Below are 27,254 nucleotides of genomic sequence, written 5' to 3' on the forward strand. Positions count from 1 at the left end.
CTCATTACTCAAGAAATAGGAGGAATAATTCATCGTTTGTCCTCTTCAAATATGATTTTTCATTGAAATTAGTATGAGCTAAGTTGCATTTTAATGTTTTAATTTATATTATTAGAGCCATGGTGCATTTTTTTTTCTCTTGGCCATGCTTCCTTTGTTCTACATAATTCTACATGTTACTCAAAAATCTTCAAATTTGTCATTTCTTACAGTCCAACAGTATTCTACCATGTGACATTCATGTATTACAATTTGTTCAGCCAGCCAACACACATTTTGCTTCTTTTTTTCTACCGCAGACAGTGAGCTATGACTATTTTAGCACAAACAGGACTTTTCTTTCAGTCACTAATTTCCTTGGCAAATTTTTCCAGGGGTGGGATCACTGAGTCAAAGAGTTCTTCAGTAATTCATTAATTTACCTCTTTTCCTACAAAGAAGGGTCTGTTTTTTGGATGAGAAGTTAGTGATAAAATCACACTTCTCTGTTCCCAAATATTCACTGTTTGGTTTCAGACTCCAAAATAGCAACAAATAACACCATAAAATAAGCAGCTCAACTTTTAACTGTTGGCAGAAAACATTTTTCAGACTACTGCCCAGTTTACCTTCTGCATTTTTTTTTCACCTTACCTCCCTCCTGTACTTGTGACAGATCAGCCACAAACCTGTATATATGACAGATATGTGCTTTAGAGATTTACTTTGACTAAGTGCTCTTAACTCTTCCACCTGAGAACAAGAAAAGCAAGATTTATTAGACTATCACCTAATAAACTTAATAGCGCTGTCTATGCAAAGTAAAAAAAAAATTTGCAAAATGAGTTCATTTTACTCAATTTTTAAGGGTCAAGCACAGAGCCTAAATGACCATTCCAGGTCCCTTATTTTAAAAAACAATTAATGAAAAAGGCCCTACCTAGCAAAGTTACCAACTACCCACTTCACATGTACCCTGGTCTGCTATGAATTTAGGATATTCTCAACTTCAGAGGGTGGTGAGAAATGGTTTTCAGTGGTGAATTTTTGAAGAATTTTAAGTCTCCATCAGCTGGGGGAATTGTGGAAAAAGCACTCCACTTGAAATCAGTGGGATGTGGGCCAAGTCACCTACCCTTTGGGGCTTCATTTGCTAAAAAGAAATTTAAAAAAAAGGAAGTCAGGCACTAGGGAATTCTAGGATGAAAACATTTTTACCCTTTTAAAAATTATGTATGCTGAGCAAAACCAAGAGGGTTGCAAAGTAAGTGAATTTAACGTGTTGACACAGATAAAATTGTTAGCCCAGTCCTGCACTTGGGACTGAGGACAAGCCAAGGACAAAAGAACCAGAAGTTGCCCAATGTCCTGAGAAGGGGAGGGGAGCCTCCAAGCCCAAAGCAGCAATAAGTAACAGCCAGAAGGAGACGTTTAAAAAAAACCCACACATGAGCCACCGTCCCACAGTCGAGCCTTCTGGTCTACCCAAGGAGGCACAGCCGTGCCCTAGGGCTTTCCCAGAGGGTCGCCCCTCTCGTCACACTCGAGGCCACGGTCCTCCCAGACGTGGCTCGGGCGCCTGGAGCCATCGACCCGAGGACACGGCCCCCCAACGAGCCGGGCCAGCGGCTCCACCGGCCGGGCCCCGAGCTCTCCCCCAGCCCCTAGCGTGGGAGGGGGTGTGGCCAGGGCCGAGACCTCGCCCAGCGCCTCCCCATTGGCTGACGGGACCCGCAGGTGTGGGCCGGCGGAGGGGCAAGCCCGGGACTGGGTGTGGGGGCAGCCGGCTTCCGAGGCGTCGGGCCATGGGGCGGGGGACGGGGGCCGAGCGCTGAGGGAGCCTTATCCCGGGAACCATGGGGGAGCGGGTGCTGGTGCCGCCGCCTCCCGGGCAGCCTTGTCTCCGAGGTAAGGGACGGGGAAGGGCACGCGGCGTGGGTGGGGGCCAGGGGCGTTAGGGCAGCGCCCGGGACCGGGAGACGCGGCCCCCCTCACCCCCCGGCGGGGGCCCGGAGCGCGGCCTCCTGGGGCCTCGGAGCGGGGACGGGGCCAGCCTGCCCGGCCTGACTCCAGCCCGGGATTTCCACCCGGGACCGAGTCCTCGCGAGCCTCCGGGCCCGCTTGGGGAAGTGGGCTCTTAGCGTTTGAAAACTGCGCCCGGGCTGGGCTGGGGGTGGGGTGGGGTGGGTGCACATCCGGCGGCCAAAGTCCCTCGTGGAACTCGCGCGCGTGACCAAGTGCGGTGGAAGCGCCTCTCCCCAGAACGTTCAAAGGGACCGCGCTAAGAGTGAAGGCTTTGTTTCTGCTGCGCAGCCTAGCGCCTGGCGGGAAGTGGGCGCTTTGTGAAAGATGACGGATCACCTACCCGGAATGAACGTGCGTGTGTGTGTGAGTGTGTGTGCGTGTGTATATGGGCGCACATGTGTGCGCGTGTGTACATGTGTGTATGTGCATGTGTGTGCGTGTGTACATGGGCGCACGTGTGTGCGTGCGTACATGTGTGTATGTGCATGGGTGCACGTGCGCGCGTGTGTACATGTGTGTATGTGCATTTGTGTGCGTGTGTACATGTGTGTATGTGCACGTATGTGCGTGTGTATATGGGTGCACATGTGTGTGCGTGTGTACATGTGTGTACATGTATGTGCGTGTGTACATGTGTGTATGTGCGTGTGTATATGGGTGCACGTGTGTGCGTGTGTACATGTGTGTGCATGTATGTGCGTGTGTACATGTGTGTATGTGCACGTATGTGCGTGTGTATATGGGCGCACATGTGTGTGCGTGTGTACGTGTGTATGTGCATGTATGTGCGTGCGGACATGGGCGCGCATGTGTGTGGTTGTGTACATGTGTGTATGTGCGTGTGTATATGGGTGCACATGTGTGTGCGTGTGTATATGTGCATGTATGTGCGTGTGTGCATGGGTGCACATGTGTGCGCACGTGTACATGTGTGTATGTGCACGCACGTGCGCGTGTACATGGGTGTGCGTGTGTACATGTGTGTATGTGTGTGCGTGTGTACATGGGCGCACATGCGTGCGTGCATGTGTGTATGTGCGTGTGTATATGGGCGCACGTGTGTGCATGCATGTGCGTGTGCGCATGGGCGCACATGTGTGTTGCGCGTACATGTGTGTGTACATGTGTGTGTACATGTATGTATGTGCGTGGGTGCATGTGTGCGCGTGTGTACATGGGTGCACGTGTGTGCGTCTGTACATGTGTGTGCGTGTGTACATGGGTGCGCATGTGTGTGTGTATATGGGTGCACATCTGTGTGCGTGTGTATATCTGTGTGCGTGTGTATATGTGTGTGCTTGTGTACATGGGTGCGCATGTGTATATGTGTATGTATATGTGTGTGCATGTGTGCACCTGGGTATGCATGTTTGTGTATATATGTTTGTGTGTATACATGTGTGTATATTATGTTTGTATATGTGCGTGTGTGCATGAATGTGTATTGTGTATGTGTGCACATGTGTATATGCATGCGTGTATGTGTGTGCCCATGTGTGCATGTGCGTGCACGCGTGTGCATGTGTGTTTGTGTGTGCATGTTTATATATGTATGCGTGTTTGTATGTGTGTGTACATTGTGCACTTGTATAGTATATGTATGTGTGTGCATACATGTGTGTGCATATACATACACATGCATTTTGTGTGTGTATGATGTGTTTGTGTATTTGTATACATGTATATAATGTGTGTATGTATATATGTATACATATATGCGTATATAATGATTATGATGTTATACATTGAAAGAAGAAAAACATTTGAATTGTGTGTAATTATAATGACCTTCCCAGAAAAGATGGTGGACAACAGGTGTGGAACACAGAGTATATGATTAGATTTGGTTGATATATTGAACTGGGGTCCCCCCACCCCTCTTTTTGACTTTTATTTGTTGTCACAAAGGTTGGATAGATCTTCAGGTAGAGGAAAGGTATGTTTTTAAATAAACATGATGTAAAAACAAAGATTATTAATAAAAATTTTTAAAAGATTGCATTTATTTTTTAAAAAGTGACGTTAAAAAGTATGGCTGTCATCTGTACTCCACTTCTCACTCAGTACTGACAGGAGGAGCCCGTCGTGCTCTGACAGCCTGACTCTTGTTTTCATGAATTAAGTCTTTGCCTGGGAGAAGGCCTAAGACCTGTTGAAATCCTGTACTTCCCCATTTCTGGATTCGTGTTTGATGTGTCGTCTTGACACGGTTTCCTTAAGACCTTGGACTTTGCTTAACCCCCTGACCAAGGCACTCTGAGTTGGAAACTGCCTTTTCTAAATTGTTTTCGGTACTGACAGGCTTTCTTATAACTTGATTTGGGATACAGCCAACCAGAAAGTCTGAAATGCAATCCAGAAATGCTTCCAGAAAATTAAAAAAGGCAGGGTTCATGGGTTTTTGCTATATTTTTAAGATGGAAGCATCCACAGTCATAATAATTAATTGGCATTTGCACGGTGATTTAAGGTTGGGGAGTACTTTACAAGGGTCATCTCATTTTATCCTCACAACAACCCTGTGAAGGGAGGTGATAGTGTTCCCATTTTATAAGAGGAAACCAAAAGGAGTTTAAGTGACTCACCCAGGACAACAAAAATAGTAAGAATAATTCAGATCAATAGATGGACATTTTAAAACTTTCATTTCTAACAAATAGCAGGCTATTTGATCTCTTCTCCCTTTTTTTAAGAATTCAGTGAAGTGTCTAGCTGGAAGGCGGATGGAGGGAAAGCGTATACCTCAGTAGTACATGTAAACTAGGTAAATAAGTGTGGGATCAATTGTGCTATGGAGTACAAGCTAGAATTATTTCCTGATACTGTGTATAATTTCTGACTTTTTCAGTGAGTTGGTTTCGAACTGATTTTTTTTTCCTTTTGAAAAATTCTTTGTTTAGGGAGTGAGGAAATGGTGATGTACAATGGGAAATGTAAATGTTGTGAAATAAAAGATATCAACTTTTAAACTAGAATTATTTCCCGGGTGAGTCAGAAATTTATTTCCTTCCTTTCCTTAATAATAAAGTAAAAGGCAAAGTCTTGTTCCAAGACAGCCACCCCTGTTTGTTTGCCTAAGGATCTGCATGGACAGGGTGTGTGAATTATAAATCTCATTGAACAAGGTATTTACAAAGATGAATTCATGAATGTAGTTTAAAAATGAACAAAGTCCTGTTTCTCAGGTTCTGCTTCTGCTAGAGCAGCAGCCAGCCAAGAGAAAAGAAGACAGACAGGATTTGGATTGAGATCTTTGGTGGTATAGTAGAAAGGATACTGTTTTTGAAGTCAGAGCACCTGGATTGAAATTTCTTTATAATCGTACTGCTTTGTATATGTAAAAATGGTCAAGTTTCTTAATCACCATGGGCCTCAGTTTTCTAATCCATAAAATGAGGGACTTGGCTTACACTCTATGGCTTTTGAAGTCCCTTTCAACTTTAAATCTGTGATCCTATTGCCCTAGCTGCCCTTGCACCAAATTTTGAGATAATCAGAGGAATTGTGCAATGTAAAACGGTTAAGACCTAGACTGAATTCAGTCAAAAGGATCTAGAAGGTCATGTGTGGCCTCAAGGCCGAAGGTTCCCCACCCCTGACCTAGACAGTCTATTTATTACTATTTAGAATGACTACCGTCCTATATAAATCCATATAATACTTCTACTTTTTCCTTTTTCTGGAGGCAGTCGAGGTTAAGTGACTTGCCCAGGGTCACCCAGCTAATAAGTGCTAAGTGTCTGTGGTGAGACTCCAGGGCCAATGCCATTGTGTCACCTCGCTGCTACTTTTTCAAAGCACTTCTACATCTGCTGAATTATTCTCTGTCTTCTTCATAATACTTCTAAAACCACTGCTGTCAGAGCACTGATCTTGGGGGTCATGTACTGGGCAGGTTTCTTAACCTGCAGGTCACTTTTCTCATCTATAAAATGGTGACAATAATGCTTCCACTCCTCACCTAAAAGGATTGTTATTAGGAAAGCACTTTTTAAAGCCTTAACCTTTATTAATGTGAGTTGTGATTTTTATTTTACAAATGAGGAAACTGAGCCAAAAAGTTTCAATTACTAAGGTCACGCTGCCAATCAACAGCACTGCCCAAATTTTGTGACTAGTTTGGACGTTTACTTTTCTCCGTGACTCCCATTCTTGAGCTCATTCCACTGTATGCACGGAAACATCTGGGTCTGCATACCTGAAGATCCCATACAGCTCTGTGATAAAAATGTCCCACTTTTGTTGAGCAAATAAATCCTTCATGCACTTAGCCAAAGAGATGACTGTGTACTACATTGGAAAAACTGTCTACCAAATTAATCTGTTTAATAGCTTCAAGGCATGAGCTCTTTTTCCTGATTATAGTAGGAATGTGTAGTGACTGGACCTAGCATGTCTTAATAAATGCTTTTTGGTTGTTTAATTAATTGGTATAGGAGACTCCATGGAACTGGGCAACTTAAGAGTCTTAGAAATTTGCCTAGAGGCCCTCAGATACTTACTACTTACTAGCTGTGTGACCCTGGGCAAGTCACCTAACCCTGATTACCTCTGAAAAAAAAGAAAAGGAAAAACAAAGAAAGTTGCCTTGGCCCAGCATCACACAGACCATCTCTGAAAGAGGCAGATCCTGGAACCCGGGTCTTCATGACTTCTAAGCCAGGTCGTTACACCAAAGTAAATAATCTCTCCACTGCTGTCCCTTTTTGCTTCCTCATGTCACCAGCATCTCCTCTTATGCATCAGCTAATCAAGTTATACTACAACATGAAAATGTTCCATTCCGGAGCCCATAATCAGATTGGAACAACTAGGCTGCCTTTTAGTATTGTCTTCTAGCACAGAGTTCACACCTCCCACCCTGCCTCTAGTAACGTTCCCCAGATGGCGAAGGAAGTCTTTAAATGGTCAGAGGTAATACAGATTTCCCATTACTAGGATTGCTCACTTAGCATTTAACTGTTTGTTTGATATTTCAAAACAGGTACTTCAGCTTTAATTTTGTTTGTGTCGGTTGTTCTTAAAGGCTTATCTTCTCCACCTCTACCTTTTCCCATACTTAGACGTAGGCTGGCCTCTGATCAGGGGAGTGTGTGACCACTGACAAACCAATCAGCTTCTCTAGACCTGTTTCCTCATCTATAAAATATCTGACAGGGCTACTTATAAAGAAAGATCAAATGTGTCTAGATATCAACTATTATCACTAATTTCCCAAAGTTATTTTATAACCTTTCCTATTCTTATTTCCTATCATTGAAAAACCTTTAATTAATATCATTTGTTTTTTACATCACCTTCCTTTAAAAATATACTCCTCTCCCATTCTCTCTCCAGGGTATATAACAAAGGATAAAAAATAGGACAAAAATCTGTCAGCAGCACTTTCTAGGTATCCACTGTACCCACAGGAGAATAGATTTAGGCTGGATGGAAACCCCTTCATTTTATTAATGAGGAAATTGAAGCCTGGAGAGAGTAGGTGACTTTTCCAAGGTCACACAAGTAACATGGGTCAGAGCAGGGATTCAGACTTAAGTCGTCCCCTGATTCTGAATCCACCATACTGCCCACATCAAGGAAATGGAAGAGGGGCCCAGGCAATGCTAATGAGAATAATTTGTGATTTATCAAAGAAATTAAATTGGCTTCATGGTAACACTAGAAATGTAATTCTCTTAGAAGAACTAGCACTTCTCTAAAGGTAATTCATATATTTAGGGTGACTTCACTCTTATTAAGGAAAGGATAAAGCGTTGCTTTGCAGAAGAGTAAGGAAATAAAATGGCTATGTCAGTTATTGCTTTAAAAAAAAAGGCTCTTATTGAATTAAGTTGAACAAGCATTTATTAAAGGCCTACTTATGTGCCAGGCACAATTCTAGATACTGAGCCTACAAAGACAAAAATAAACACTTCTGACCTCAAGGATCTTAGAATACTATGGAGTATGAAAGGGATGGTACAATATCTACATAATTAAATACATAAAATGTGGGTCTGATATGACAGTGGGGGTATAATAGGAATTGTAAGTGACAGTTGATGGGAGGAATGATTAAACAAATTGTAGTACATGAATCTAATGGAATATAATGTTCCACCAGAAATAAAAAGTATGAAGAATTCAGAGAGCCATGGGAAAACGTATATGAACTGAGATAGATCAAATTAAGCAGAGCAAAGAAAACAGCTTCTGGAAAGGTACCACAATGGAATGAGTAACCACCCACAATATACTGCACACAGAGCATGTAGACAACTTCCCCTTCACTCTGTGGGAGGGCTTGATCACTCCACAGTCTAGGTTCCCAGAGGACTGCCACCACAATCAGACTGTCTCAGGATACTGGGAATGATATTGTTACAGGGGAACACACTCGCATTAGTCACCACTGTAGCTTTCAAACTCTCGCCATTGCATTTCCATTTATGGAAACCAGCCATTCGTATGACACGCTTCTATCTTTAAAATAATCATTTTAGTCATAAATAATATTTAATTTTAATAATAGTTAATAGTCATCTTGTAATAAGGCAAAAAGAAATGATGACATTTAAGGTCCTCCTATATTAAAACAAATGAATGAACAATGAAATACATTACATCTACACATAACATGCTTCCCCAGTGCACTCACTTAGAGAAGCCTGTCAGGGAGGCATCTGAACAAGGAAAACTCGCAATGCTGATGCTCAGGGTGCTCGTGGTGACCCACAGCTTCACTTGTAAACTTCATCGTGAATACATGATGAGTGTAGCTTATGTGAGGAGCAGATGCTTCCATTGCTAAGCTAAGTCGATCCAAGTTATATTTGACTTACACCTCAGAGCAAGTTGTCTCAGCCAAACTAATTGATCCAGTAGGCGACTTCTCTGATTCTTGGCTTCCATGCTGTTCTGTTTATCTAAGCTTATTTCTCAACAGCAACTATTGTATACATTACTCCCAACTTTAGATTTACTAGAGGCAGTTCTGAAATCTGTCCCATCACACATGTCCCTCCCTCCCTCCCTCTCTCTCTCTCTCTCTCTCTCTCTCTCTCTCTCTCTCCAATTTTTCTTTTTTTTACAGTAGGGCCAATAATACTAATAATAGTTCGTGTTTATATAACCCTTTAAAGTCTTCAGATCATTTAACTCACAACTCTAGGGTAAGTTCTACAAATATTATATGTAATCCCCATTCATTGAACAGTCTCAGAGAGGTTAAGTGATTTACACTTAACACACATTCATACAGCTAACAAGCATTGTGTGTGTTCATCCTTCGTTGCTGAAGAAGACCATGCCATCAGAGAAATAATGACATGACTTGCACTTGACTTTGTTTTGAGTGAGGGAGGGCTGTGCAGGTCGCCAGCCTCACTTCTCCTCCAGAGCCATCTGAATCCAGTGACCAGATATTCATCAGGATGGCTGGAGATGACTCAGGATGAGGCAATTGGAATTAAGTGACTTGCCCAAGGTCATACAGCTAGTGAGTGTTAAGTGTCTGACATGAGATTTGAACTGAGGTCCTCCTGACTCCTGCTCTGGTGCTCTGTCTGGTGCACTGCACCACCTAGCTGCCCTTAACAAGCATTAAAAGTGATGTTTGAACTCTAGCCTTTCTGAATCCAAGTTAAGTGGTCTATCCACTATGCTATATCTCATTAAGTGAGACCAGTGAGAATGGAATGCCTGTTTGCTCCGTTTTGTCATGTTAGGTCCTAATCACTTGTAGGTAATGACTGATTCTAATTTCCCACTGAATAACACTGAAATAAACAATTCTTCCATTGGTCTGTCCTTTTTTATTTTCTTGTGCCACAGCATCTCTCCTTATGCACCAGTTACATGTTACCACAACATATTGGAGCAACTAGGCTGCCTTGTACTGTTTTCCTTCCACAGACACCACAGCATACTCTTCTATAGTATACAATGGGTACTTGCACATTACAAAGATCATTTTATTTCCTACCTCACCCTTCAACCCCTTTTCCTCCCCTATAAATGTAGGAGACATTCTGCCATGACTACTTAGAAAGAACATTGTTTCCCTGGTATGGAATCCTCCTACACTGATTCCAGGGATGGAGTTTTTGAAATAATTATGTTAACCACATATCAAGTGACATGAATACTACTGGGGGTGGAATTCACTTTGGCCAGTCAAGCCAGATGTCTTGAGTTGTTTGTTTCTATTTTTTCAGCCAGGAATGTAACTGATACTGATATGGCTGCTGGGAATTGTTGCTACCAAAAATACCTATACTCACTTTCAGGTTTTTGGGGAGGGGGAACAGAGAGATGGGGCTGGGCAGTAGACACATTGCCTAGTGTCAGCCTTCATGAAAGCCCGAAGGAGTCCTTGCTAGGAAGAGACTGCTGAAAATCACAGAACAGCATCATTTGGTTCTTTGGCTCTGAAATGTTCTCAGTCCTCTAAATTGTGTAAAGTATCTCAGTTCTCATTATTTTAGATATATGTTTAAGCAATGAGATGAGAACACTGTCTGTCCTGTCTTGTGATCCTGGGAAGACAAAAGGGTTAAGAGAAATGAAACCACTAAGTTCTTTGATTTCACCATTATTTTAGAATGAAATGTTTCTTCCATTTCTAAATTCTTGATGTAGCAAAACTCAGATGATCATATAACATTCCGTCAGAGCCAGAACTATTTTGGTGCCTGAAAAGGGAAAGGGAGACCTGAGGAAAGAGGAAGAGAAAACAGCAGAGCCAAGCAGGAACTGACTCTGGGGTCCAAGAAAGCCTGAGGATCTCAAATAGGTAGCGTGCACTAGCTTCTAGGGTCATTGCTCTCCAGGTGAATTTCTCAAATTGGGGAGCACTAATCCATCCCGAGAGAGTTCCAGTTATGCCCCTGTGGTATGGCTGACAGTCTTTTGGACAATCTCCCCTTCCCCAATCCCTGGTGGAATGAAGGAAAGGGAAGGAGGCAGAAGGAGGATAACGGGACGCTTGGTAGGAGTCCCATGCCTTGGTTCTGGAAGCAGACAAGAAATTGCCCACAGCATGATAGGTCAGGGGACTAAGAGCTCAACAAGGGAGCTTGACTCGAATTCATGGGTCCATGACATGGGGTTAGCAGAAGAAAGCATGCCTCACCCTATGCCGGGTACCCGAGGGACAAAGCCCTGACTCTTCTGTCCAGGACAACCTGTGTCCCTTGGACAAATACTGTTCATCAGACATTAAAGAATTTTTCTTTGTATAACAATACTTTGAGAGGCATGTTTACATGTGTTTTTTTAAATAGCCACATATTCACCTCTGAGCATATTCATTCACTAAGTCAAGTGATGAATACTCTCAAACACGAACATAAGGTCCTTTACTGTCCATGGGAATTCTTCATAATTAAGGAGAAGCAAATGTGTCTTTATGTTAAAATTGAATTGCTACTCTGCTTTTTTTGTTATTTTTTTCCCCATGTCCGTTCAACTGAATGCAACAAAAACTTGGTAATTTGCTGTGGGAGATACAAAGTTTAGAGAAGACACATCGATAGCATTAATAACCAGTTTGCCATTTAGCATTGTTCATTGAAGATTTTTTTTCAATACTTGAAAATCTCATTTACCTTATATTTAATGTTTAATGGAATTAATTCAGTTGAATCATTCATTCATTTAGCCTTCAGTACATTAAAAATAAAAAATCACAGGCACACCACTCATTTTATATTAGGTTTAATGTCATTTAGAAGGAAAGTTAGAAAACCTAAATCGTTCTTATCATTTAACACTGGTATGAAAAAATAGCCACAGTTGGCTGGCTTAGAAGAATGTTTTCTTCTTAAATCACCAAGTAGATGATTTAGGTTCCTTGTGGAATAATTATTGTTTGTTAAATGAGGTGTGCCAACTGCTTGACAGAATTCTAGAGGAGCCTGTGGTTTGGAGGAAAGAGCCTTAGAGTCAGAAGGCCAGGTTTCAAGTCCCAGCTCCAACACTTACTTATATGACCATAGGCACATCCCTTAAACTTTATTAGCTTCAGTTACCTTAAATATAAAATGGAGATAATACTGTTTACACTTTGAAAGTGATCCAAAGAGTTATGGAAAGGTACTGGGTGGACCAGGTATGGTTATACATTCCTGTCACCCCTGCTACTGTGGAGTCTGAGGCCGGTAAATCACCTGTGCCTGGGACTTCTAAGCTTCACTAGTACTGAAGCCATATGGATATCCACACTGAATCCAGAACCTTTATAGAGACAGAAATTTCTCTATAAATACTGCTTTTTGACTGCATAAATATTAAAAGGAAAAAAAGGAAAGTCTTGTGTATGTTGAGTATATCATCTGTGGCAGATGGAAAGGCATGGACATGAACTGCACTGAATGACAAGGCACAGAGAGGTTCCTGTCTTTCCTGTAGCAGAGGGTACATATGCTGAGGAGATCATACATCCATGGAAATATAAGACTTAGACTACCTAGCTCAGGGGAGTGTTGTTGTAAACCTTGAGAATGTGGTATGAATGGGAGCAATTACTATTCCCCTGGCTGATGAAGGTGGGCTTGGGGGACTCAAAAAGCACTTTTTTCATTTGTGGAATGTCTCTCCTGTTTGTCTTCTTCCAGGCTCTGTGCTCTCTTTGGTGTGTTCCAACTCCTACCAGGCATGGTGCCAGATCACCAATGTGTCGCAGCTAAAGGCTTATGTCACCCATGAAAACCAGAATTCCAATGGAACAAACCTGAGCATTTCTACCTCTGCAGAGAACCAATACAGCCTTTTTCTAGGCTTAGTCCTGGCCATAAGTTCCAGTGTTTTCATAGGCTCCAGCTTCATACTGAAAAAGAAGGGACTCCTACAACTGGCTAAAAAGGGAATAACCAGAGCTGGTAAGAAGCTGATGCCCCAAACAAAGTGTGCTTCTTCCCTTCCTTCCTTCCCTCCTTCTTCCTTTCCTTTCTTCCTTTTTTCTTTCTTTTTCTCCCTTTTTCTTCTTTTTTTCTTCCTGTTTTTCTTTTTCTTCCTGTCCTTTCCTTCTCTTTCTTCCATTCTCTTTCCTTCTCTTTTGTTTCCTTGTTTCTTCCTTCCTTTTTTCCTTCTTCCTTCCTTCCTTTCTTCCTTCCTTCCTTCCCTCCTATCTTTCTTTCCTTCTTTCTCCAGTAGAATCAGAGAGATAAGAATGGGGACCATACTTGTGATGTCACTGACTTAGAGAACTGCCAAGTAAGGAAAATGCCTTCTATCAACGCAGGTGGGCACCTTCCCAGACATTTCTAGTCTTGGATTGCTGTCTGCAGCTGTGAAACCTTAAGCACAAGGGGCTTGCCATTATGGTCGGAGTTAGAACTGGAAGCCAGGTCTTCCTGGTCCTGAGGTCAGCCCTCTCTCTCCACTATACCACATGGACTCTGTTGAACCCCTGCACTACAAGTATAATATTCACCACCATCCTTTCCCGACACAATGGAAAGAATGCTATCTCTGCATTTAGAAAATGTAGTTTCAGATCCTGCCTTAGACATTTACTACCTCTGTGACCTTGACCAAGTCAGTTAATGTCTCTAAACTTCAGTTTCCTCATCTGTGAAATGAGGAGGTTGGATCAAATGAATTCTGAGGTCCCTTCCAGCCTTAGGTCTATGATCTTACAAGACCCCACCCTCAGATTCTTATCTTCCTCCTCTAACAGTCTCCCACTCTTGTCTACGGAGACTGAGGCTGGGTTACCTGATCTTAGGGAGTTCAAGAACCTGATGAACCCAACTCAGTGAACCTGGCCAGTTACTTTAAGGTTAAATCTAGAATTAAACTAATTCTTGTTTTATAACTTGTGTGAAATTTGTTTTTACTTCATAGCTTTGCTTTTGCAATTTTAGTGCTTTGGAATTATTTTCCTCAAATACTGTAAAGGCAGTTTGAAGCTTTTGTCATCAAGTGACAAGAGTTTTCCACAGCTATGTGCTTTGAGTAGTAAAGTTAAGACCTTAAACCTGTTTAGCCTGAAGTCTTATATGGTGAGTCTTTTTAAATCTCCATCCTCCTCACCTTCAACCAAGAGCATTATATTCCTTTATTAAATTAAAAAAATATATAAAATAAATTAAAATTAACCTTTATTTTTAAAGATGACGCTGCCATATTTTTTTTTAAAAAAGCAATAACTCCTGAGGGAATTTAATTCATGAGATTTCATAAGATTTTAGTTTTTAGGATTAAGGGAGTCAGTCTTTTTTTGTATCATGAATCTCTTTGGCAGTCCAGTGAAGCCTACGGATCCCTTCTCAGAACATTTTTAGGTAGGTAAAATAAAATAGACATGATTATAAAGGAAGCCAATTATATTGAGGTGAAGATGATTTTTTTCCCATTCAGATTCACAAGACCCCCCCTGAAACCTATCCACATAGACCCCAGGTTTTAGAACAAAACCCACTGATCTAGTAGAATTCCCCTTCCTTACTTTACAGAGGAGGATACTGACACCCCAAGTGATAAAATACTTTGTTCAAAATTGTAGCTCAAGTTAGTGGTAGAGCTGGTACTTGAACTCTGTTCTGCTGGCTCCTCATTCATTACTTTCTACTATAGCCTGTCTGCCACTAGTGCCTTTAAAAAAACCCAAAATGAATCTTATATACTATTAATTTATACTGAAACTTGACTTAGATCATTCAGAAAGCATTTTCCAGTAGGAATGACATTGTGGTGCAGCATCCCTGGACTTGTTCATCTCTAACTGGGAGACTACTGTCTGTGCTATAAACAATCTCTTCTTATAGATGGAGCCAATCACAGGAAAGACCAAGTGTGCCTTTTCTCCTGGCTTTTTTTTTCTCTTTCTATACCCAGAAGCAGAAAAGAAAAATTTCAGAAGTTCTTGGGAAATTACTGGTAAAACTTCTGCAAAGACGCTTTGTCCCCCTGCCCCACTTTTTTCTCCATTTTAGATCATTCATCCCAGTAAAGCTCCCCTGAGTTTTGGGTTTCATCACTTTCCATGTTAGACTTTGCTTATTTTTCTAGGTCAAGGTGGACATTCTTACCTGAAGGAATGGCTCTGGTGGGCAGGATTACTCTCAAGTAAGTGTCTTATACCTACAGAACAATGTCTGTGAAATGGCAAAGATTGAGGGCATGATACTTTTCAGAATTTGTTAAGAGTAGATTATCAGCATGGGAGAGATTAAATCCATTTACCAAGCTTCTGTATAGAAGTAGCCAACGTATAGAAGGACAGGGACTTAACCTGATTTTACTGTTTTCTCAGGTGAAGAAACTCTCTCTACCAATAAAAGTATGCCTGCTCAATTTATAGTCATATAGAGTTGCTTAGAAGAGCAAGGTTAAGTGATTTGCCAGGGTCACACAACTGGTATCATAAACAGAGCTCTGTATGTCTTTGTATATTTACGTGAGTGGACATACCATTTAATTGTATGGCTTAAACAACCTTTTATTTTCTTTGTACTGTCTCTGTGGTCCTGGAGTAATGGAGGTAAAGGAGATAAGTTAAATGTGATAGTCAATCGTATATTTCCCCTTTAAATTCTTTCCTCACACACATTTTGAGAAGAAAATCAAGAATAGGGCTTTCTTCGTATACTTTACCTAGTTTTTTTTTTTCCTGCTCTGAAATTTTAACTGTGCTATCAATACATCTCTTAAGTGCATGTTCTTGTTAGAGCAGGACCATAGTTAAAATAAGTCACTGCTTGCCCCTTGAGATGAGGAAAGAAAAACAAGTCACATTCATGCCTCAGCCTGTTTCCAGCTGTCTCTGATCCTATGATTCCTTCCTTCTGTCTGCCTCCTATTTCTCCTGGCCTAGAGTTGCAGAAGTGTCTGGTTCTGGAGAGAACCTCCAAAAACCTCAGTGAGATGCCAGCAGGACTTAGCAGGTGTCTTTTCCTTCTCACCTTAGAATAAAAACTGTTTAAGCCCCAAAATGACTTGTGGCTAAAAGGAAATCTTAAATTAAATTTTAATATCTTTTGACCACTTGCAAGTCACCTACATTTTGTAGCCAGAAGTTTGGCGCTTCCTTGTGATTTACATTCGAGAGCTGAGTTTTTACAAGAATTTTGAGGATTTACTCATAGAAGGGAGACATTTTAGATGAAAATCAACTTTGCTACTTACTTTGTCATTGTGAGATATAATGGGTAAGAATCTCAAATATGAATTAGTAACAATATACCTCTTGTTTAGACAGCACTTTACAGTTTTCAAAGGGCTTTTTCATTATTCTAATTTGACTTTAATTAAGGTTGTTGAGGATTGTATTGGGCCAAGAACCAAGAAATTAAATAATTTGCATAGACCCTTTCTTAGAAATAAGATATAAGGAGAAAATTGTGTACCTACAGGGACAGCTACAGGCTTATGGAGCTAGAAGAGGTCTTAGAAATCACTTCTTGGCAACCCCATTGTTTTATAGAGGAAGGAACAGTAGCCTGACAAGAAGTGGTAGGCCAAGATGCACAATTAGTCTCTGGCAGAGGTGAAAGTAGTACCCAGGTTCTCTTTGCTCAAATATAGGAGAAGAAAAATAAATATTTGTATTGAAGTTTGGGGCAGTAAAAGATAACTATCTGAAGTGAAATACAATCATACCTCATTTTAGGTAATTGCTGTGGTCCAGAGATATTTCACATCTGGCCTCAGAAACTTACTGGCTGTGTGATTCTGAGCAAGTTACATAATGCTGTTTGCCTCAGTTTCCTCATCTGTAAAAAGAGCTGGAGAAGGTAAATCACTCCAGCATCTTTGCCAAGAAAGCCCCAAATGACATCACAAAGAGTTGGACACAATTGAAAAATGACTCTGTAACAACGAAAATCAGCATGTCCTCTCTGTTCCTAGGGGGAAGGGCCTAGTGCAGCCAGAGGGTAGAAGTAATCAATCTAGTCTACAATTTCAGATTTCTGTATATCCTATTTTCCTAGAGCAACTTTATAGAGACACAAAAGGAAAATGTGTTATATGGAAGGAAGTGTTTTTTGTACTGTTGACATTTTGTTTATTTCTCTGTGTTAATCCCTGTTGTAAGGTTGTATGGAGTTTGGAATGGGGGTGGAGTTTACCAGCTGGGCATCCTAAAGTCTGAGAGCAAATCTCCAGATGGTGACAGGTCAGCACTTTGGCCCAGAATCATCCCTATTGATAGCAAGCTTCTAAGGTTTACCCTTGCATTAGAAGTTCATTGTATTTGAGGTATAAGGAGGATTAAATTTGGAGATGATCTTGTGAGCTCTTAAATGCTGCACATTTGTAGACCTTGGCCAAACATCTGATTAGACTGTTCTGTGATGGGTTCCAGGCTTTTTCCTCCTTAACTCTCCTCATGTCTTCTGTGATCTGGTGGCCCTGGCTTCCTTGACTACTCACACAAGATTCTCTTATCTCCCACCTCTGTTCATTTTCATTGGCTGGCCCCGGAGCCTGTAATGTTCTCCTCCTTTGTCTCTACCTCTTGGCTTCCCTCAAGTCCAGATAAAATTCTACAAGAAATCTTTCCTGATCTTCCTTAATTCTAATACTTTTCTCTTGTAGATTTTTTCCAATTTATCGTTTTTCTATCTTGTTTATATGCAGTTGTTTTTCTGTTGTCTTCCCCTAGTGGACTGTGAGTTCTTTGTATCCCTGGCACTCAGCAGAGTGCTTACTGACAGATGGTGGACTCCACAGCACTGTGGGTCACATCTGTAAATCCCTCTAATTTTGCCAACTCCATTCTTTGTCTTGTGAAACAATGACATTTCTTGGCGAAAAGAGAAATGGTCCTTAGCCTTCTCCGTGCCTTCCTTTACTGGTTTTCATTTGGCCGCCCAGGTGCAATTGGAACTGTGTTGTGGAAGTCTTTTTAAAATGCATATTAATCTGTCTTTTCTTTGGGCGTGACTATTACCCATTTTGTATTAGATCAGTTGTATTCCCCGGTTTGTTACAGGACAGCGTGCTTTGAAGCACTGATAGATTTTCTGGATTAATTTCAAACCTCAACACTTCATGTATAATTTATTCATTTTTGCTTAAACCAGTCCTTGGTACAAGTTCACTGCTAACTGTGTTATTTATTTTTTATCTTATAATAAATTTAATTAACATTCATGTCAACAATCCTGTTTGCTTTATAGTGGGAATAGGAGAGGCTGCAAATTTTGCTGCATATGCTTTTGCACCTGCAACATTGGTTACCCCTTTGGGGGCACTGAGTGTTCTCATAAGGTATGTGAGACTAAGGAGGAACTGCATGTAAGAGTATTCATGTCATAATGATCTTAAGCCATAGAATATATATGCATGTAATATGTATATGTATACATACATACATACACATACGTACATAAGTATGTCAGAGGTGCAGATAGAAATGCTCTTCTCTTGGGATATTCCGCACAGTCATCGTTACCTGCTTGGCTTCCCACTTGGCTTAAACTGAGAATATCTTTTAACATTTCATTTTCCAAAGAATGCTGCCAAGCTCTTTCTTTCTTAAAGCATTGCTCATGGTAAAGATCAGGAATAAGCCTGAAAAAACCAAACTCTTCATTTGGCATCACTTTTTGAGCTTTTGCTAAAATTTTTACTTGTCTGCATTCCGCTTTTGTTTAGAATTCTTCTGATTTCATACCAAAAATGCTCATTTTCCTGGCTAAATCAAATTGAAGTATAATAAGATCATATAATTTGAGTTGGAAGGACCCAAACCTAGTGCCACCCCTCCCATTTTACAGATGAAGAAACTGGAGTCCGCAAGTTCAAGAGACTTGCTTAAGCTCACATAACTGGTAAGGTAGCAGATACAGAATTTGAACCCACGTCCATTCACCACAAATCCGGAACTCTTTCTTCCAAATCAGGGGTTTGAACTGAATATTTAGTTCTTAGAAGAACCTGGCTCCATTTTTTCTCAGTTTGTCTGTAGTTACTCCCAAATAGATGCATTTTAGCAGGTCATGACCCATTCCAACTCCTGACCCATGCTGTTTTTTACAAAAGCTCCTTTTCTTTTCCCTTCTTTGTCAACAATCACAGTTAACCCCCACTACAAACTATATAGCCTCAGCTTTCACATTTTCCTGGATCTAATGTACACAGATCTTCAATATGTATGTCATCTTGCCTGAGGCTTTCCTATATTTTGCCATCCTAACATGAATATTCTATCAAACGGATAAGATATTAAAATAGAAATTGGGAGAATGGGGTTTTGAATTTCTGCCACTTTTGCAATGAAAAGTAGGAATGTTAAAAAAAAAATTGTGCAAGATTTTGCAGGAGTACACAGAATGATTAAAGCAACGATCTTCAACTTTAAAGCCTTCCTAAAAGGACTGAGGTTGAGGGGATTGAACATGGTTTCAATCAGAGGTGTTAAACACATGACCCAAAAGGCCATATACAGCCCCCAAGACTCCGAGTGCAACCCAAACCAGATTAAAGTGCAATTGGAAAATATTTGACAAAATAAAATGTTAATATGTGATTTAAAAAGTAAATTTGCAGTCTGCGGAGACCCTTATTTATAGTTTAATGGCCCCTGTTTCCATTTAAGAAAATTGGGGAAGCTTTGAAAACATTTCAGTATTAATCAAGATCAGTTGGTTAGGGTACAGAATAGTATGTGCTATATTGTAACTTTAATTACCATGGAATCAAAAATTATTTGAATCAGAATAATTGCTGCTTCTTGTTTTTTCTTTTCGCCCCTAATAGTGCAGTGTTGTCAGCCCATTTTTTAGATGAGAGATTGAACATTCATGGGAAAATCGGCTGCATGTTAAGTATCTTGGGGTCCACCGTGATGGTTATCCATGCCCCCAAAGAAGAGGAAGTCACATCTCTACACGATATGGAAATAAAGCTAAGAGATCCAGGTTGGTAATTAAAGCTCTATGAACACCTTCCTCACACTCTACTTTAATTTCTTTCCTTGTCTATAGTATTTGGAATTATTTGTTTCACTTTTTCTGGAAGGAGGTAAAGTCCAGACCTTTGAATCTATCAATTCCAGTGTGGAAAACACTCTTTACAAGTGCAGATTGCATCTTATGTAAGCATCTCCTAGTCCCAGAGAAAGGTACCGGGAGGTTAAGGGACTTTCCTGTGGTCAAATAAATGATGTGTCAGAGGCAGGATTCCACTTCACATCTTCCTGACTCTGTCCACTAGAGATGACAGCTCTCAGATTTGTAACTGCTTTGTTCTTTATTGGCCTTATTAAGGGGATTACGAGTTTTCCTTCATCTGTCAATTGACTGGAAAGAAAAATAGTGATACTTATTGTCAGCATTGCAAGTGTGTGTGCATGTGCACATGTGCACCTGCATGCATGCACACACACACACACACACACACACACACACACGAGGATGCTTTTATTTTTTATTCCTGGTTCAAACGAGTGGAAACCATGGCCTCCTAACACAATACAAGCAAAGTGCTTCGGAAGAATACCTTGAAAGCATCATCTGACAGCGTTCTTTCCTCTCTCTCTTTCCTAACAGCATTCATTTCCTTTGCTGTCATTGTCATTGTCATCTGTTTGGTGCTGATTGTGGCTGTTGCTCCGAAGAAAGGTCAGACCAATATATTAATCTACATTTCAATTTGCTCGGTAATTGGAGTATTTTCAGTTTCTTCCGTCAAGGGCTTAGGAATCGCCATCAAGGAGCTACTGGAACGGAAGCCAGTTTACAAGGATCCCTTTGTTTTCATTCTTTTGGTGACAATAATAGTTTCAGTCAGCACTCAGATTAACTATCTCAACAAAGCACTGGATACATTCAATGCATCTCTAGTGACTCCTATTTATTATGTATTTTTCACATCTATGGTAGTGACGTGTTCTGCCATCTTATTCAAAGAGTGGAATAGTATGAGTGCTGCGGATGTCATTGGGACACTCAGTGGATTCTTCACCATTGTTAATGGCATCTTCCTTCTGCATGCTTTTAAAAACACCGATATTACCTGGAGTCAGTTGACAACTACTTCCAAAAAAGCCCAGTTATCTCCATGTGCCAACGAAGATAGGTATGCTTTGTTAGAGAACATAGAACGTGAAGATGATCTCACTTTATTTAATCGGATGGACAGTCAGGGTCACTGATGCCCCTGGATGAGTCGATGTTGAAGAGGGTAAAAGGAATACATGCTTCTTTTAAGAACTGTTGAAATGTTCTGCTGTGTACTTTCACATCCACATATGTGAAACCTATGTATTTGGTTTTGGAAGAAGATACAATGGCCATCTTCAGTCTTCCTACCGAAGGTATTCAACGGAATAGTGACATTTCAGTCTCACATTCCAGACAAGTAATTAAAGATTGTTTTGTTTTGTTTTTACAAATCATTCTCTGATGGAGTTTTTTTAGCATATTCATAACAGTTTTATGAACTACAGATTGCTTTCCTATTACAGAACCAGTACATATAAAGGGGAGATTAGCATAACAAGTATGTCATAATCCTCTAAAAATATTTTTGTGACAACAGTGGAATATGTCAATGAGGCCTTTTTAAGATATTAAGAGTTCAGAGTATATTTAGTTTTGAATTTTATTTTTCAAATTGAAAAATTCTAAAGAAAATCTATAATCTTCCTATGGGATATATCTTTTTCCCTGTAAGTCTCAAAAAACTACAGTTGTGTTTTATTTGTGTAATACTGTGTTTTGTTTTCAAAACTTCCCCACAGAAGACTTCTGACTTCTCCAGAGATATGAATGCCCAATATTTCCTCTTTACAATTTAAGTTCCTTATTACTTTTTTCTTCTTTGGGAACTTTGTGAGTTCAACGGGTTTGTCGCTTTATTGCTTTGGAACAATTCACCTCTAGTACATGTATATATGTGTACATGGCACAAATCATGTCTTCATGGGAGAACGCTATCAATACTTGGTTTTTATACTCAGTAGTATGCAGAAGAGTATAATTAGTGACTGAAGATAAATATTAGTTCCTGCATATCACAAAATAAAACTTTTACACTAAAGAAATGTTAAGCAACTTCTGGAAATAGAACAAGTGAAAGAGAACCATCCTAATAAAGAATTCTATACATCTGGTAGCATTTTGGGATCCCTGACCTGACTAGGATAGAAATATAGACTTACGTGATAGTCTTTTAAAATATATCACCAAGTTAGATTGCTTTTGTGCCTCAGCCTACCCTCTAAAAATAGACTGGATTTGACACTTTTCCATATTTTTCATTGGGGGAATGGGATTCAAAAATATCTACTAAAATTAAGAAGAATTCTTGTAGAAACATTGTTTTTTTAAATACTAATGATTTGGTGTAAGATTTTTTAAAAGTAATTTTTATATGTTAAATTACCACATTTCAAATGATTTTTAATTCTCCCTCTCTAAACTTGATGGAAAGGAGAAGATGGAAGGAGGATCGGTATACTTTGCACTTAAGTTAAACTTTTGTTCATTGTGTACAGATGTTCTCATTTGTTATTCTATAAGGTTTTTCTTAATATGTAGTAAGTAAATTATTTACATCAAATCCCTTCTCCTCTAAGGAGTTTTCAATAAGCTATTTTGAAACACCAGCTTCATGGTGTGTGTTTTTCAGATATGACAGTGACCTGCATATTCAGCACGGGTCATTTTGAGTAATACATTAGCTGCTATTTTTTACGAATTCTGTGTGACAAAGGATAGGTTGTAAATCTTGTCCTTTTTAAAATGTATAGATACATTGACAATGTTTTTAGCAAGAAGAGTTTTGTTTTCAGAGGAGTTTTTGTTGTTTTGTTTAGTTTTGGGTGGCTTCGAAGATATAAGGCCTGATAGTTTCCAGTAAAGATTAATCGATTAACCCAGATACCCAAAGTAACTTTTAGCATCTCTGGCTTCCATGGACTTTTAGCACCTTATTGCAGATGTACAAAGCAGCAATACATGTCCATAGGTGGCTTTATCTTGGCATTATTTGTACACGAAAGGATTTCAGGTCATCCCTTTCAGTACCCACCCATTCTTAGATATCCTTAACCCAGTGGGGTTTTTTTTACCCTTTTGAATTGATGGGATTTTCTCTACATTAATATGAAAAAGAATTCCTTTATGCATTGAAAATTATTTCTTTGGGAATGGCTGAATAAGTTGTGATATATAATTGTGACGGAATCCTACTGTGCTGTAAGAAATGATGAGGAGGTTGATTTTAGAAAAACATGAAAAGACAAGCATGAAATAATGCTGAGTGAAATAAGCAGAACCAATTTAAAATTATATACAATAACAGCAATACTGTTCAAAGAGTAACCGTAGATGATGAAATTATTCTGAGTAATATGACCATTCCAATCAATTAGGAAGGACTTATGAAGGGAAATGTTATCCACCTCCAGAGAAACAACTGAAATATGAAAATATGTGTTGTATGGTCCACATAAAAATCTGTATCAAATGCTGGCTTTCTGTAATGTGGGGTTGGGAGGGAGGAAGACAATTTGGAACTCAAAATGTAACAAAAAAATAAATAAGTGTATAAAAAAAGAAAAGCATTATTTTGAGAAGAGGTCCACAGGCTTCACCAGACTGCTAAAGAGATCGATGGCACAAAAATATTCAGGACTCCCAATCTAGTCCAACAACCTCATTTCTTATAGTTAAGGAAACTCATTTTCAATCTCTTTTTCCTCTGCCTACAGAAATGTTCCAGTCTTCCCTATCCTAAAACAAACAAAAAACTCCCATAAAAACTCCCTTCATTATTTCACCACCCTTTCAAATATCATCCTGTTAATGTTCCTGAAGAGGAGCCTTGGTGTTGTGTGCACGTGTGCTCGCACGCACACACACAAAATTTAGTGCAACTCCTTGACTGGACCTTCTTGAAATCTATTCATTGACCCCTTGGGTATCTGAAGACCCCGAGTTAAGAACTATGATTCCTAAGGTCTAGTCTATGAATTGTTGAATAAGAAAGGGAATAATGGAAAAATCACAGAAATTGTCTAGGAAAAGAGTTACCCTATTCTTGGAGACTAGAAAGATGAAGAAAGAGATGCGTGATGGTATGGAGATTGAAAGGAACACAGACTCTGGATCATTGGGAATTGTATGAACAGAAAGGTATCTAAAAGGGAGATACTTGTTCAGAGCCTAACAAATAATTTAGTTTGGTTGATACAAGGAGTTGTGTAAAATAAAGTTAGGAAGGAAAGTGGGACTGGGTCATGGGAGGCCTGAAATGTCACGATAGGGATTTGGATTTATGCAATAGGTAATGGAGAATCACCGAAAGGTTTTTATTAGAAAAGTGATGTAGTAAGATCTGTGCATTGGGAAAATTATTCTGGTAGAGAGAGATGTGTATGATCAATTAGAGGATAGAGAATCTACATAGGAGGAATCAGTTAAAAAGTCTACTATGATCGTCTAAGCAAGAGAGAGAGGCTTGAATGGTGGCACCTGGAATGGAAAATGGGAAGTAGATGAAAGGATCTGGTAGCAGTAATTCCAGTACCACTTCTAGTGATGAAAATTCTATCCAGACAAGCCAAAAGGCCCAGTACATGGTGCTGAGAAAGTCCAGAACTAACATCTTTTGATTCAGTGGTTCTGCACCTGATAAAATGAAGATAAAATGGGCTATACTAGGGGTGGGGAACCTGCAGCCTCAAGGCCACATGTGACCTTTTAGGTCCTCAAGTGTGACCTTTTGACTGAATCCAAACTTTATAGAACAAATTCCCTTAATAAAAGGATTTGTTCTGTAAAACTTGGATTCGGTCAAAAGACTGCACGGAAGAACCTAGAAGGCCATATGTGGCCTCAAGGCTGCAGGTTCTCCACCCCTGGGTTATACTGTTCCCCAAATGTAGCTTCTGTCTTCCATCTCCATCTATTAATGGCAGAGAGTTCCCCATGCCTAAAATGTACTCCCTCATTTCTAACTCTTGCAGAGATGACAGCAATTAGAGATGATTAACTGACATACATCTGTAAAAGAAGTCCTTCCTGGAATCCTAGCTAATGATCTGTTTACATCATGTTAATTATGACCTTTAGTTCATATTGGAGAACTTCTGGAATCAAGACTCAGGGAAACTAATTCCCACAGTCATAGATAAAATAAATGCCCTGCCTTGGAAAATCAGGAGGAAATTATTGAATGTCTCTTCCACCATTGATTTGTAATCATTACCGCACTGCATTACGCAGAAACTTTAAGATTAAGTAATTCTTGGAAGGAAAGGAAGAAATTTCTGTGGGCAAAAATAGGTTTATAGTTCTTTTACTTGCCAGGATTACATCTCTCTGACTATGAATCCTAAATGTTCTTAGATGGGGGAAAGAACACTATAAATACAAATTTCACCAAGTTTGGAAAATATGCTTCCTATGTAATCTGATTTCTAAATATAAACAAATCACTCATTCAATCCTGTCTTCATATCATAAAGCAGAGGCAGTACAGAGAGGCAGCAGAGATCCTGTGGCTGAATTTCTGGGAGGGAGGATGACATGCCAGAAAGGCCTATTCATGAGTGTCTGGCTGAAGTGGCTCCCCTATGGAGGTGTGTGAGGTTGGGCAAGTCACTTGACTTGAGTTTCCTCCTATGTAACGTGAGAAGTTTAAGCCTCGGTGATTCCCGAGATCCTGTCCAACTCCACCAGTCTTTGTGTTGTCAGAAAAGCCACAAACGGAAAAGAGAACAAATACCTGGGAGCTCAAAGCCAAGCAGTAGACCTCCCTCAAAACAAAGGAGCTCATCTTGTTGGGTTCTGATTCATATAGGAAGGTGCCTGATGGCTGAAGATTAACCTGAGGCAGAAGGAAGGGAAAAAAAAGCGCCCTTCCTGAGGAACCGGTTAAACGAGATCAAAAGTTCTACTTATTTTGCTGCAGAGAATGGGAGTAGACTCTTTTATTATGGAGAGGGAATAATTTCATGAATTTCATTTATGTCTGTAACTTCTAATACTTCAACCAGCACAGAACACCTTTTCTGGGATGACACATTTCCTCCCAAGTTCATTGGAGGCTCTGTCCAGCACCATTCATTCATTCAAGCTATTATTAGGTGTCTGTGATGCATCAAGTATTATGCTAGATGCTAGAGACTTAAAAAGGAGAAGGGGGAAGGAAGGAAGTTCCCCAAAGAGCTTGGAGAGGAGTAAATATGTATATGAATTGAATGAAAAGGGCCAGGTGGCATAGTTAGCCTGAGCATTAAGATGTCTCACTTCTGACACACAGCGGTTCTGTGATTCCTGGGCGATTCATTTACCCTCTCTTTGCCTCCTGGCAGATCTCTAGTCATAAGCTACAGAGCAGTTACCAGTCTCCATAGGCAGAGGAAGTTTCTTTAGGACCTCCTTAGGCCAATTAAATCAGAGGTCCAGAACAACAAAACTCAACTAAACAGCAGGATGGAAACTTTTTAAAGTTTCCAGAGAATAAAGGGCAAGACTAATTTAGTAGAAGTATGGAATTTTGAGTTAAGAATCTGGGTTTGAATCTCATCTCTAATGGGTATTAATTGCGTGATCACAGGTAAATCAGCTTCTCTATGCCTCACTCTTCTACACTTGTAAATCAAGAATAATGATGCTTGTACTACCTACTATACAGAATTATTGTGAGGAAACTACTTTGTAAAGCTTAAAAGTGCTATGTAACTGAATTACTGATATGCAGTCAAAAAGCATTGTCAAAACACATTATTTCTGAAATGCTTAAATCTTTCTGAAGTTCCTCTGAATTAAAACCACAGAAGTGCGGTGATCTCCCACTGGAAAACCACTAGGAGAGTCACTGGCAAAAGAGAATTGTAAGGCTTTGTAGTGTAATCAGAAGGACACAGCAAGAGTCCTGAGTCTGTCACTTATTAGCAATGTGAGCAAAAAACAAAATTCCCCAAATCCTAAACATTTGTATTGGGAAGGATATAAAAATCCACAAGGAAGAGGTCATCGGACCTCAGTGGTAGTGATGCAGTTCAGGGGTGCAGGAACCCCAAAATACTGAGGTACAGAGCAGAGTTGTCTGGAAAGAATTCATGGACTCAACCAGTCATCTAGTCAAGTGACTTTGTGAAGTTTATTATAAAGCAGGCAGAGATCCTTAGGGAACTTGGGACCTAATGGGGGTCCTGCTAGAATTTATATAGGAAAAGTTCAGTGAATTTTGTGCCTACTATGCAAATTAGGTAGTTGGGGCAAGATAAGGAGTGGTTTGGGACTGTTCAGTTTTTAAAGAAACATGCAATTTTGCTTTTTTTTTTTAAAAGGGAAAGACCTGTT

At 40.1% G+C, this 27,254-nt stretch overlaps 1 protein-coding gene across 2 annotated transcripts; it reads left to right on the forward strand.

Moving 5' to 3' along the window:
* Nucleotides 1-1,747: 1,747 nt before the first annotated feature.
* Nucleotides 1,748-26,774, forward strand: NIPAL1 (NIPA like domain containing 1). 2 transcript variants are annotated; one of them, XM_072620695.1, is made up of 6 exons: nt 1,748-1,887; nt 12,603-12,866; nt 15,001-15,057; nt 18,114-18,204; nt 19,696-19,856; nt 20,487-26,774. In XM_072620695.1, exons 1-6 carry the CDS (start codon nt 1,836-1,838, stop codon nt 21,089-21,091), a joined length of 1,230 nt encoding a protein of 409 aa, XP_072476796.1. In that variant the 5' UTR covers nt 1,748-1,835; the 3' UTR covers nt 21,092-26,774. The 2 variants fall into 2 exon arrangements, with proteins under 2 accessions (XP_072476796.1, XP_072476797.1); XM_072620696.1 differs by lacking the exon at nt 18,114-18,204 and having other exon boundaries at nt 1,764-1,887; nt 14,982-15,057.
* The last annotated feature ends 480 nt before the right edge of the window (nt 26,775-27,254 follow it).

The sequence above is a fragment of the Notamacropus eugenii genome, chromosome 6 (genome assembly GCF_028372415.1).
Source record: "Notamacropus eugenii isolate mMacEug1 chromosome 6, mMacEug1.pri_v2, whole genome shotgun sequence".
NCBI classification, from domain to species: Eukaryota; Metazoa; Chordata; class Mammalia; order Diprotodontia; family Macropodidae; genus Notamacropus; species Notamacropus eugenii.